We start from the raw sequence: 13,938 nt of genomic DNA, 5'->3' as shown, positions 1-13,938 counted from the left end.
GCTAGCGGCACATATACCGACGGCGAACCGTCCGCCAGTGCCGTAGAACGTCTGCCCGCGAGAGGTGTCCAAAGTAGACGGCAGTTCGGCAGGCGCCCCACCCGCTGCACCATCAATGGCCCAATCGACGACCGCGAACCTGCGCGCCTCTACCACCAGCAACGAAAACATCAGCTGCAGCCGGGAGACGACGGGCTCGGCTGTGCTCGCATCGCAGCCGACGGCGCCGCTAGTATCAGCGTATTTTTCTTATTTGTGTACAAGTATTGCGAAGAGCGATAACAACAATAAGAAAATATTGCGGCTTGTGAGCGTCGGTATTTCATTTCAAAGCGCCGGCCGTTTTAGCTTTGAAGGGAACCAGAAAAGGCCTAGCGACGATATCGGCGCCGTCGAGCGATCAGCGGCGGTGAATCTGCCGCACAAATGAGTCCCGGTCTCATCCTCTCTACGTACGGCAAGGAAATCTCGCCGTTCGCGAGCAAAAACCGCTGTTGAACGGCGGCCCGCGAATGGCAAACGGCATGCGATGAGTTACCGTGCCGGTAACGTGACTCAGCGCTTCTCGGCTACCCGCTGTTGCTGCGGTGCCAGCCCGTGTTATGCGAAGCGTAACGCTAGAGACCCTGTGTTGCGCGCATGTCTGGAAGGGCCAACACTGTCACACTCCATTCGCGCAGCTAATCAGACCGCTAGGCACGACTGTGTTGGAACGCGAGCGATTTGGCACTTGCTTTGCGGGCTGTAATTACCGATTAACAAGGGCGCACAAACGAGCAACACGAAGAGGAAGAGCAGAAAGCGCGCGTACCTGCTAGCAGATTAACCGGAAGTCGTAGGTTCTTGTTCAACCGATGGACATCGTTTCCACAGTGGACATCACCAGATTCCCCCTGCTGACATCGTGACGACAGCTGGGGATACTGGAAAGGCGAGGGGAAGAGCAAGGCATTTCTTTTTTTTTTTTTGGCACTCCCCCAGCGCGTAGCGCTGCAGCGTTTGGCATCGTTGATCGTGACGGCATTCTGAACTCGATGCACGTTTACTTGAAATGTTCAAAAAATATCTGAGGTGGTTTAGGGGCCCTCTAAAGACACGGAAGACCATCTTCGAAGTGTTAATGGACCAGCGCACGACGTGCGATCGGTGAGAGTCGTGCGACATCATTCGAACAGCAGCAGGCAACGAACGAACTACCATCCTTTGCCAATTAAGACTTCTTTACTTCTCCCCTCGGTGGCATCGGGTGCCACACCATAAGACGCACAAAAAACCAAGGGGACTGCTGCGCACACCACACACTGCGAGCGAGTACCAGTAGCGCGAGTCGGCCCACACCGGTCACCATTCGTCGGTCAGAAATCGAAAAACATCGAAACCCTGCAGAAGACCCAGCTCTGACGGAACAGTTCGGCACGGATCATTCAACGAGAGAGAACCAGCTTCCTCACTCCTAAATAACCCCCGCTCACTTACTGAACCACGGCTACCTCAGTCTTCAAAAGAGCGGCCCGCTCCTGAGCGCTCAGGAGCGAGCCGAGTCTTTTGAAGAGCGAGGAGGAAAAGAGCGGCTGGCTCCTAAGCGCTCAGGAGCGAGCCGGATCTTTGAAGAGCGAGGGAGCCGTGGCGAAAAGAGCGGCTGGCTCCTAAGCGCTCAGGAGCGAGCCGGATCTTTTGAAGAGCGAGGGAGCCGTGGCGAAAAGAGCGGCTGGCTCCTAAGCGCTCAGGAGCGAGCCAGATCTTCTGAAGAGCGAGGGAGCCGTGGCGAAAAGAGCGGCTGGCTCCTAAGCGCTCAGGAGCGAGCCGGATCTTTTGAAGAGCGAGGGAGCCGTGGCGAAAAGAGCGGCTGGCTCCTAAGCGCTCAGGAGCGAGCCGGATCTTCTGAAGAGCGAGGGAGCCGTGGCGAAAAGAGCGGCTGGATCTTGAGCGCTCAGGAGCGAGCCAGATCTTCTGAAGAGCGAGGGAGCCGTGGCGAAAAGAGCGGCTGGCTCCTGAGCGCTCAGGAGCGAGCCAGATCTTTGAAGAGCGAGGGAGCCGTGGCGAAAAGAGCGGCTGGCTCCTAAGCGCTCAGGAGCGAGCCGGATCTTTTGAAGAGCGAGGGAGCCGTGGCGAAAAGAGCGGCTGGCTCCTAAGCGCTCAGGAGCGAGCCGGATCTTTGAAGAGCGAGGGAGCTGTGGCGAAAAGAGCGGCTGGATCCTGAGCGCTCAGGAGCGAGCCAGATCTTCTGAAGAGCGGAGAGCCGTGGCGAAAAGAGCGGCTGGCTCCTAAGCGCTCAGGAGCGAGCCGGATCTTCTGAAGAGCGAGGGAGCCGTGGCGAAAAGAGCGGCTGGATCCTAAGCGCTCAGGAGCGAGCCAGATCTTTGAAGAGCGAGGGAGCCGTGGCGAAAAGAGCGGCTGGCTCCTGAGCGCTCAGGAGCGAGCCGGATCTTTTGAAGAGCGAGGGAGCTGTGGCGAAAAGAGCGGCTGGATCCTGAGCGCTCAGGAGCGAGCCAGATCTTCTGAAGAGAGAGAGCCGTGGCGAAAAGAGCGGCTGGCTCCTAAGCGCTCAGGAGCGAGCCGGATCTTTTGAAGAGCGAGGGAGCCGTGGCGAAAAGAGCGGCTGGCTCCTAAGCGCTCAGGAGCGAGCCGGATCTTTGAAGAGCGAGGGAGCTGTGGCGAAAAGAGCGGCTGGATCCTGAGCGCTCAGGAGCGAGCCAGATCTTCTGAAGAGCGAGGAGAGCCGTGGCGAAAAGAGCGGCTGGCTCCTAAGCGCTCAGGAGCGAGCCGGATCTTCTGAAGAGCGAGGGAGCCGTGGCGAAAAGAGCGGCTGGATCCTGAGCGCTGAGGAGCGAGCCAGATCTTCTGAAGAGCGAGGGAGCCGTGGCGAAAAGAGCGGCTGGCTCCTGAGCGCTCAGGAGCGAGCCAGATCTTTTGAAGAGCGAGGGAGCCGTGGCGAAAAGAGCGGCTGGATCCTGAGCGCTCAGGAGCGAGCCAGATCTTCTGAAGAGCGAGAGAGCCGTGGCGAAAAGAGCGGCTGGCTCCTGAGCGCTCAGGAGCGAGCCGGATCTTTTGAAGAGCGAGGGAGCTGTGGCGAAAAGAGCGGCTGGATCCTGAGCGCTCAGGAGCGAGCCAGATCTTCTGAAGAGCGAGGGAGCCGTGGCGAAAAGAGCGGCTGGCTCCTGAGCGCTCAGGAGCGAGCCAGATCTTTTGAAGAGCGAGGGAGCCGTGGCGAAAAGAGCGGCTGGCTCCTAAGCGCTCAGGAGCGAGCCGGATCTTTTGAAGAGCGAGGGAGCGTGGCGAAAAGAGCGGCTGGATCCTGAGCGCTCAGGAGCGAGCCAGATCTTTGAAGAGCGAGAGAGCCGTGGCGAAAAGAGCGGCTGGCTCCTAAGCGCTCAGGAGCGAGCCGGATCTTTGAAGAGCGAGGGAGCCGTGGCGAAAAGAGCGGCTGGATCCTGAGCGCTCAGGAGCGAGCAGATCTTCTGAAGAGAGGGAGCCGTGGCGAAAAGAGCGGCTGGATCCTAAGCGCTCAGGAGCGAGCCGGATCTTCTGAAGAGCGAGGGAGCCGTGGCGAAAAGAGCGGCTAGATCTTCTGAAGAGCAGGAGCCGTGGCGGAAAAGAGCGCTGCTCCTAGCGCTCAGGAGCGAGCCAGATCTTTTGAAGAGCGAGGGATCCGTGGCGAAAAGAGCGGCTGGATCCTGAGCGCTCAGGAGCGAGCCAGATCTTCTGAAGAGCGAGAGAGCCGTGGCGAAAGAGCGGCTGGCTCCTAAGCGCTCAGGAGCGAGCCGGATCTTCTGAAGAGCGAGGGAGCCGTGGCGAAAAGAGCGGCTGGCTCCTGAGCGCTCAGGAGCGAGCCGGATCTTTTGAAGAGGCGAGAGAGCCGCGGCGAAAAGATCGGCTGGATCCTGAGCGCTCAGGAGCGAGCCAGATCTTTTGAGCCGCTCGTTTGAAGAGCGAGGGAGCGGTGGTTCAGTAAGTGAGCGGCGGTTCTTCGTTCTTCAGCCGAAGGCGAGGGGGTGAAGGCGACTCTTGCGAGCACGGTGTGCTTGCGAGGAAGGGCGGGAGGGCAGTTGCTTTCTCGTACCGCTAATAGATGGCGCGGAAGTCGCACCCAGCATAGGGTGCCTCGATGCCCAGCGCCGCCGTCGGCGGCGCTGGCATCGAGGCACCCTAACCCAGCAGAAGACCCGGCTCTGACGGAACGCATCGGCACGGCTCTCTGAACGCGAGAGAACCGGCTCCCTTTCTCCAAAAGAACCGCCGCTCATTTTTACTGAACGACCGCTCACTCGCTCTTTCAAAAGAGCCGCTCACAAGATCCGGCTCGCTCCTGAGCGACCCATCTCTACTCGAACTAGTTCGGACTTCTCCGGGGTGCAACTCACGCCAGCTTTTGCCACATGATCCTCTACAATGTTAATTGCCTTCTGGAGGGTTTCCTGACGTTCCCCTAAAGATACCTTTGCGGTCCAGAGAGTTACGTCGTCCGCGTAAATCGCATGTCTTAAGTTTGGGATCCGTTGTAGTTTCACTGCTAGTCTTTTCATCCCTATATTAAAGAGAAGCGGCGAAAGAATTGAACCTTGCGGCGTTCCTCTTTCGGGGGTCTGTAGAACGCCTGAGCGGGTCGATCCTAGCTGTATCGTGGCTGCGTGCTTGTCTAGAAAGGATTTTATGTATTCATAAGTCCGCTGTCCATTGGGCATGTTTGATAGTTCCGTTAATATGCTCTCGTGCGAGATGGTATCGAAAGCTTATTTGCACTGTAAACGAAAATACCCCCGCATGGGAATTTTAAGGAGGTGATGTGCCCTATATACTCCCATCCTTCAATATTTATTCCGATGTATGGGAGGAATACAACGGCATTCCCTCGTTTCACTCCGCTCACAACCTGTGGGAGGATAAGGGCGGACATGACGTGATTTTATTCCGCCTTCAAAATTTTGTTCTCCCCGGGAACTCCGCACAGGGAGTTTTAAAAAACTCCCCTGACAGAACAGGTTGGTCACGTGGTGCTTCCCATAAGGCTGTGCGCCGCGCCAGCGACCGGCCGCGTTCGGCGGAGTCGGCGGTGCTCATGGCTGACGGTTTGTTTACATCTGTGAAGTGTCGTTCCGTGCCAGCGTTTCGCCGATTTTCTTTCCTATACTTCCTTCCAGAAAGTGTTATAGGCCTGTCTGAAGCTCACTGCATCTCATCTTCATGTGCGTTAGCTGTGATCACTCTGCTGGCAACGATGAATGCAAGTGCAACGATTTCAAGTGCGGAAAAAGGCTTAGTTGTGACCACGAAGCTGCCGGTTGACTCGTGATGTCGGCTCGGGTTTCTGGCTGTGCTTCCGTGTTGCGTGACCTTGACTTGTGTTCCTCAGTGAGTTCAATACCACTTTTATGTCCTTTTGAGTATATTCTGACAACGTCCGGTGTAAAGTGCCGCGTAGCAATGGCAACAGCAGTCACGGTTCGAGCGACAACGTCCGTGATAGCCGCACATGAATGCCATATTCCGAGTTCGTCACGGTGCTGTGCTGCCAGTAAGTTAGACCGTGGTGCAAGCAACTCTTTTATGAATCTGTGTACGGATATCCTCGCCCAAGAAATACGGTAGGACGTAAGTACGTACTGTGAATAAAGCTTCTTACTGAGCGATGTGAATTGAATTGTTATCGCGCAGTTCTGTTTTGATCACGTCGTTGCTTCGGATATTGCATTAACATCAGCTCCATCCAACATACTGATTTAGGAGCATACCTGCTGGCTCCGAGCGTGAGGATTCGTTTGCCAGATGAGCGATATGGCTTCGTTTCACAGCCGAGAGACATTGCTTGGACGCGGAGCAAATAGTGCGGTAAAAAAAATGTATGACTACGCAATTTTCGGTGTTACGTAGGCTGCTACGGGTCATGCTCACATGTAATAAATTGTTATCCAGCCACAATTCTTTCGCATGAAGCTAATTTTGTCATGAAGCACGCGCACGTACTTTTTTCTTGCGTACTGTAACTAACGCACTACTTTTTGGCCCCGGACGCCGGCAGTGTGCGAAGTCGCTTCAGCGCTCACGGAATGGCATTCTAATTTTGAAAAATTATGCCATGAACGTTGTTTTTTCAATATTCTAAGTTAACAGTTCCGTGTGGATTTATGTTTCATGTTGTTTTCAGAGAGACCGATCTCATATGTGCGAGCCTGTGAGTCGTAACTCTGAAAACACTACAGCTGCTCGCTAGGCCGTTTCGAGGCCCACATTATCGTGGCACATTATCGCTCCATTACTGGCAGGGTTGCTTGTTGTTGTGTGTCGAGTGTGCGTTGGATGGCTTTCACAGCTCTTCGTCGGGTGTTTCTCAAATGTTTGTGTTATGTATTGCTTGGTCTGTTTGGTCTCGTTCACTTGTTTCGCAGAACTTGGCTTATGCTTGTGTGTATATTTCGGAATTTGACCCGAAGCCTCTACATAAAAATTATCCACGCAAATTGACGTGTCTTTTTTATACTCCCGGTGCACCTCGAAAAAACTCCGTCCAGCTCGAAGTAAAAAATAAAAATGACAGAAAAAAAAAAAACTCCGAAGGCACCACGCAAAAATTCCGCCCGCTCGGAGTAAAAATTATACTCCGATCATTCGGAGCATAATAAACTCCCAACCGGGGGGTCGCTAGAGGACAAGCATTATACTCCCACCTGAGAGTTATTTCCGTTTACAGTGTGATATCTAATGCCACTATGAATCTGTCTGCATTCCTCTCTCTGGGTTTAATACTTCTTCTTTCAGCAGGAGAAACACGTCCTGTATCGACATATGCTGTCTAAAGCCGAACATAGTTTCCGGGAAAAGGTTGTTGTTTTCTATGTACCTAGTGAGTCTCATCTGTATAACCTTTTGAAAAAGCTTACCTAGACATGAGGTAAGGGATATGGGTCGAGCTTTTTTAGGTCCCTCGGTTTCCCTGGTTTCGGTATTAGAATTATCTCTGCATGCCTCCATGCCTGTGGGATTTGACCTCCTTCAGTCCATACATGTTTGTTAAAGAGATCTGTTGGCCCTGTCAAGCATTGAGGCTAAGATTGCGAATCATGGCGTTTGTTATTTTGTCCGGTCCACGCGCTGTATTTTTCTTGAAAGTTTGCGCTGCCGCGAAAACCTCTGCCACCAATATAGAGGCATCTAGCTCCTCATTGCTCCTTCCTGAATATGTGGGAGTATCATGATTTTGCGTGGAATTTGCTCCTATATATATGTCTTCTAGGATGTCAAGGAGATGTGTGTCAGTGTCTCGAAATTCGCATTCAAGTGATCTAAGAGCTCGGTTCGTCGCTGTTTTTGTATTTGCAGGATCTATCGTGCTTCTCAAAATGGCCCATGTCTTTTTTTGTGTGTAGGGTTCCGTGTGGAGATTCACGGAATTGGTGCCACTTATTGTTTTCTAGTGTTTGTGCATAAGCATTAGCCTCCTGTGTTAGTTGTGCTATGCGTATTTTAGGCTTTCTATTCAATATTTGTCTTTTCTATCATCTCGTCAGGCTTCTGCGTGCTTCCCATAAATGTATGAGGCGGCTGTCTACCGCTGTTATACCCGATGTTGTAGCGATCTCCCTCGTTGCCCTTCCGTGTGTTTCGCGTATTTGTTCCACCCAGGTTTCAATATCTTCTGTGAATATGAGCGGCTATTGTTTATCTCGATATACAATCCAGTCTGTAATGCAAGCCCTCCCTAGGGAGCGACGGATTTTTGGGGGATTGAGACCTATCGAGATAATGTTATGGTCACTGCCCAAATTTTCCTCCAAATTTGTCCGCCGGGTCTCCCCTGGATGGCTCGAGAAAGCAACATTTGAGGTTGTATCCACCGCTACACTATTGCCTAAACGTGTGTAACACCCCGGTATTGTGATGAGTTCTAACCCGTATCGATCTCTTGTCTCGACTAGTGATTTTCCCTTCACCGAGTCTTTGTTGTAACCCCAGGTGGAGTGTGGTGCATTGAAGTCACCAACCACTAGCAGCTTGTCTTTTCGCTCCATGTCTGATATTGCATAAATTATTAGGGTATCGAAGCATGGTGCTCGCTCTCGAGGAGCACTGTGTATTTTTAGAATTACATGTCTTTGCTTTATTTCTTTTGCGTGACCACACTGTTAGTATTTGATGCTGTGTATCGTGCTGTGGCATATACGTGACGCTAAAGACCAGGTCTTCTCTTGCAAAGGTGGCGACCCTAAGATAATCGGGATTGGAATATGTCTCGTATCCATTTAGTTTTTGTGTGATTTGCTTGCTTTCTTGTAGGCATAGAATGTCGGATAGGACTGGCGCTGGCTGCATATAATGTGCAAGGGCAGCATGTTTGTGACGTAACGTATGGCAATTCTACTGCCATACCTCAAGGTTTTCAGTGTTTCTATGTGTCGTGTTAGCTATGAATGGTACTATCGCTATCCGTCGTCTCTATCACTTTTGGGCGACGGCTAGGAGCTCCTGGGCTATCATTAATGCGTTTTCGTGTGGTTACTTTTTATGGAACTTAGCGAGTCGTCTACGTGTCTCTTAAGAGCATGCAATTCTGCGAACATTATCTGTACTTGATGTGCGATTGTTTCCAGCTGCTTGCCAATGGGCTCTTGTGGTGTTGGTTTGGGTTTAATAACCTGTGTTGGTAGCTTCTTTTGTTTTGTTTGTGAGGTCGTGTATTGTTTGCTTAAGGGCAGCCCTCTCTTTCTTCAATTCTGCCAGACTGGTTTTTAGTGATCTATTTTCTTCTATGAGTTTCTGATCCGCTACAGATTAGTTATTGGTCTGATGTTGTGTAGTGGGAGCTGCAACTGGTGCCCAGCCTACCTTTGGTGCCACCATTTGTGGTTGGTCAATGGTTTCCCTGGACTGAGGGTGTTGAGGTGTTGCGTTCTTCAGCTTGGACTTCACTGCTCCCTGCCCGGTTTCTTGACGGTGCCCTTCCGGAAAATTTTCCTGGTGGAAGGGAATGGATCCTTCCGTGGTATACCCTTGCTCTTCTTCCTCCGATTCTAACCACCTGTGTTTACTCTTGAGCTCGGTGTAAGAAGGTAGGTGATCCGACGGCGGCGCAAGGCGCGGCGCGGCCACTTAAGTTGACTCTACGCACGCTACCACCGCAAGGAGCAGCACCTGTTCTGGGGGCCACTTTTTCGCTTGCTTTGCTGGCGCTTTTATGGGCACGCGCAGCAGAGGTGCTTTATTTCGATGCATATATGTCATTCGCCTGCTTAAAACCATTTGGTTGGAGGAACGTCCCTTTATATTTCTGCCGACATTTCGATTGACTCTGATGCGGCGAGCAGCGGCAAGCGAAGCGCGCCGTCTGCTCGAGCAGAAGACGCGTCTCTCTCGTGTTGGAAATGACGGTATTTTGACAGTAAGTGGCATGAAACCTTCTACCTGCTCTGGATTTGGCGTCTGAATAACGAAAAATTGCATAACTTTATGTATGGGTGTTTAAATGATGACGGAGGTTGTAAATTATCCACTCTTCTGCCGCTGCTCCAAGGCGTCCTGAACACGTGCTGCCCCTAGCGGTGGCGCTCACTTCCGGTCAAACGAAGTGGCCGCTCTCTCGCCCCAGCGCGGGTGCGCCGTTGGTGCACCTTTCTTACACCGTGCTCTTGAGTCTACGTTCAAAGGCTTTGATGGCATCCGTGCTTGGCGTCCTGACGATGGTTCTTGTCGGCGAACCTGTCTTAGACGCTTTCTACAGCTTCGGTCCCCCGTTAGGTGGGCTTCACCACATGAGACACACTTCGGGTTACATTCGTGTCCGTCTGCTGGATCTTCCGTTCCACAAATCCCACACACACACAGTTCCGGTTGTGGGCACACATCAGTTCTGTGACCCACCCTTTGACATGTTTTGCAGACTTGCACAGTATTCCGATACGGATAGCAGGCCATTTCGCCTCCCTCGTAGTACACATATATTGATACTAGGTTTCCGAAAAATACAATGACGGCACTCTTAGTGTCCCCCAGCATTCGTGTTAGTGTCCCCCCTGAGCGACTTCCACATTTAGCGTGCGCACTCTGATTTTCGATTTAAGGACGTCTGATGGCGTATGTGGGGTGAGTCCGTGGATTACCACCCGAATTGCCCCGTCCCCAGAGCTATATACGCTTTCACAGCATGGGGTTTTTCATTTATCTTGAGTGATGTAATCTGGCGCAATGTGTTTGCGACTTCTTTCCTGGGGTTGAGACATTTACAATGTTCGATCCAGGCTTAATACGTAGCAGAAACTGCTCACCTTGGATCTTTTCATCGCAAGCCTCAATAATCGCACGGGCCATCACGGGAGTTGTAATTGCTCGAAGTCGGAGTCCTTGATGCGGTCTCACAATGACTTTGAAGTCTTCCTTTGGTAAGGGTGGTAGTTTCTTCCCGTTGCGTCTCGGGCGAAATTTGGCTTGTCTGCCTTTTTCGGAGAGTCGTTCTTCTGGTGCGCCTGCGCAGGTTCTCTTCGTTGCATTTTTCTTTCCCTGATGGACACAACCATGATCCATCCCTCTTGAGCGTCTTGAATGCATTTTTCGGTCGTATTCTCACCGTTGTTGATGGTGGACGGTGTTGGGCTTATCCCTGTTCTGGTGTCTGGTGCAGTCCGATGTCCGCAAAATCCATGCGCTCTTCGGTGTTGGAATCGTGGCTGGTCGGGGCTCTCCCCACTGAGCCGCTTTTCGCACAACGCGCAGGAGTTTCAGACGCCATCTGCATCGTCGTCGCGGCGGTGGCGGAGTCGCAGCCGGCGTCGCGGCTGCCGCCGCTCGCTACTCCTCGGTAGGCTTACACAAGCTCACTTGTGGATGTAGCAATCACTTGGTCGTATTTCCGTGAAGAATTGTCCAAGGGCCAAAATACTGGCCTCCCTGGCTCCCGCTTGACTTCCCGGAACGGATGAGGTGCACGTTTCGTAGGTTCGAAGAACTGGACCACACGAAAAACATAGAAATTGCGGAGCGTGATGCGAGTGCGTCCACACTCCTCAATGTCATCCCGCGTCTCTTATACATTGTAAAACAGTGGAAATTTAGACTAGACACGGCCCTGTGTCCTGTGCATCTCGCAGTCTGCCTTCTAAATTAGCGCTGTTAAACCATGTCCTGTAATAAAAACCCGAGTTGTCGGAAACTGGTTATAAGATGCCTGAAAATCGCATGTTACGTAAATGACAGAGAAACATATCACTTTCTAGCGAATTCTAGGATAACACTACAGTAGTATTCTTGTAGTGTGGTAATATATCAGTTTCTGGTCAACATACCAGTGAACTGGCGGCACCGGTGAATGCCTCCAGAACTCCGCTGATGATGTCTACCTTGAGGACACAGCGCAGCTCCTCCGACCTGAGTGCATCCAGGACCTTGGCGTGGTTTGGCTCCCATGCGTACATCTTCACGGTGCGGATGGAGTTGAGAAGCTCGAGCATTCGCTTCAGCCGCTCGTCACGCTTTTTCAGGCTCACTCGCTGCGCAACAGTAAGAAAGAAATGACTATACTGAACGGCTAATCGCTGAAGAAGAGAGGCTGTAGCACAACAGTGATGAACATTGGAATTTTTTTACTTTTGATTTAGATATGAAACGTCACAAATGTCTGTCACGACGGCGTGTTCTTCGTTTTCACTTGTCTAGGAGTATGTTATTTTACAGTTTGCATTTAAGGAGTGTCCTGGATTACAACTTTCTCGACCCCACCCTTACTCATCGTGCAAATCCCAAACTGTGTGCAATAGCTTGTTGTAGTGAATGCGCAGCGTTTACTATGTTTATACGTGCGAATATGGGCGATTGTGAATATCCTACCTATTCTCTATAATGTACAGTTATTGTAGTTATGCCAAATTTAGCGATATATTTTTTCACGTTGTAAGAAAACTCGCCTATGCATGTAGCAAGCTGTTCGGTGCTCCTCTGGGTTAACGCCTTCAGAATCTTTTTAGGCGTTATTGGCTTAACAGTGGAAAAACTGCATTGAATGTTTTCAATCTGCAGACGAATGTTCTACGGAATGCGTACCTCGACAGCACGAAGTCTTGCGAGGAAGAAGCCGAGTGCGGCCGTGGTTAGCAGAAGCCAGGCGGCGCAAGCCATGGCGGCTTCGATGCCTACGCGCCGGACAAGCATGTAGAATATCAGCGGCATGGCGAGCAGACCAGCTGCCGGCATCGGGATCAGTGTGACGCCAAAAGACAATGTTGTGCAGTCCACGCCGAACACGGACATCACGTAGCCCGGAGGATTCAACCTGCGGGCAGTGGCTGAATGCCGCAGCATCTGGAGAAGCGGGTGCCTAGGTAACTAATTGATGGCATCCGTATGGGCATAACAACACATCATGACGCCTCCAGCAAGGTGAGCTAAGAAAGCTGGAGGGGAACATGTGCGACAAGGCCCTTTTTGTTCTCTCATTCACTTACGGGCATAGAGTTTCTCACTATAACACCTAGAGGGTAATCTGGCGCCAACGCCTACGCGAGTTTCTTAAAGGGCGCTGTGCCGTCATGGGAATGACGGGATATGTGTCTACGAGGCTTATGTTGGCTGGTGTTGTACGAGGCTTCGTCTAAAACGTGGATATGGCTACACAAATAAAGCGTTCTTAAAATAAAATCTACATAAAAGGCTTTCATTCACACATATTACATCTCTCAATGAAGTTTACTCACCTACAATGCAGAATCAACCGAAGAAAAGCAAGAACAGACGACTAGTTGTTCCAAAGCGAGCGAGAATCATGTCTGTTGTCCACCCAACTTTAGCGGCCAGCTAATACTTTTTACGTTTCGTATAATTGTGCATCCAATAGTATGTCCTCAAATATAAACAAAAGATGTTTTTATAGCCAGGTGTGTCTTCAAGGCGTTCTGGCTCTCCAAGAACGATGCAAATGCGAAGTCACAATATACCGGCATTCCGAAGCATACCACAGCGCAGCAGCGCCAGATTTCCCTCTAGGTAACATAGTGAGAAACTCTATGCCTACAGGTAAATGTTGACACACAAAATGAAAACAATGGAAATCAACGCTTGCTTTACCGCAATCACGTTACCACGAGGGGGGGATTTGCACATGTGCGAGCCAACCTTCCGTTGTTGGGGCTGCTACAGGGCCGACAAGCTGAGCCAGCTGCGCATGCGAGAGTTCGGCCGTCGTGGAGAGGGCGACGCCCGCATGAAGGAGCAGAGTAGATGAGGTTTTATCTGTCACCGGTGCCAGCGCGGCGAAACTCGGCAACAGTTTTGTGTCTCACGCGAAGTAGCGATGTCGCAAATGGGCCTCGCCTGAGAAGCGGCGCTCAATGCTAAACTACCGAAGTGATATAGCAAAATCAACACAAAGGTATTTTCTCCGCCTTTGATTCTTGTTTTTCAAAGTTTTTTTCTATCATCTGTAATTCCCACAACCCCTTACCCCCGCGCAGGGTAACCAGCGGGTTTATGATTGGCTCACTGTCTTTCTCCCTCAGTTCCTCTTCCTTCTTGTGTGTAACCCTGGTGGGTCGGTCGTGGTTTGGTCGAAAGAACCGAAAGACTAGGTCGAGTGCAAGCAGAACAGTGAACCGCAGGTGTTTATTGTACGCACTATTTTCACGTGCAGTTAAAAGAGGGGAAGGGCGAAACTCGGCAACTGGCTGATTGCTTCTGCAACCACGACCACTGATAGCTGGTGCACAGTCAGTCGGCGCATTTCAATGCGATATACCTGGGACCCAGGTTGGGACCGCAAGCCCCTCGGGCATCGGAAGCATGGGCAGTATTGCATGTGGTTCCGCAGACGAGCAGCCACTGCTGTGCGAGGCGACCCGCCTGGTTTGCTTTCCGCCTACCTGTTATAATAAAAAATTGTTTTCTTCATCATCATCTCCACTGCCAGCAGTGTTTATAGAATCAACTGTATGGTAACTTTACCGAGGGATTAAAATGTATGGGCTG

The 13,938-nt window shown here is 51.4% G+C and overlaps 1 protein-coding gene across 1 annotated transcript in view; it reads right to left on the bottom strand.

Annotated features, from left to right (window-relative positions):
• The window catches only part of LOC119435026 (ATP-binding cassette sub-family C member 2-like), a 79,459-nt gene extending 67,103 nt beyond the window's left edge, over window positions 1-12,356 (bottom strand). Inside the window, exons 1-2 of the mRNA XM_049659673.1 lie at window positions 12,022-12,356; window positions 11,268-11,471 (exon numbers count right to left, since the gene is read on the bottom strand). Of these exons, the coding sequence (XP_049515630.1) occupies window positions 11,268-11,471; window positions 12,022-12,279 (462 nt within the window). The 5' untranslated portion in view covers window positions 12,280-12,356. The remainder of the gene's footprint in view (window positions 1-11,267; window positions 11,472-12,021) is intronic.
• Window positions 12,357-13,938: the final 1,582 nt, after the last annotated feature.

Source organism: Dermacentor silvarum, unplaced genomic scaffold (assembly GCF_013339745.2).
Source record: "Dermacentor silvarum isolate Dsil-2018 unplaced genomic scaffold, BIME_Dsil_1.4 Seq384, whole genome shotgun sequence".
In the NCBI taxonomy this organism is placed as follows: Eukaryota; Metazoa; Arthropoda; class Arachnida; order Ixodida; family Ixodidae; genus Dermacentor; species Dermacentor silvarum.
The sequence above is the reverse complement of the archived record's forward strand: the minus strand, read 5'-3'. Positions and strand labels throughout refer to the sequence as shown.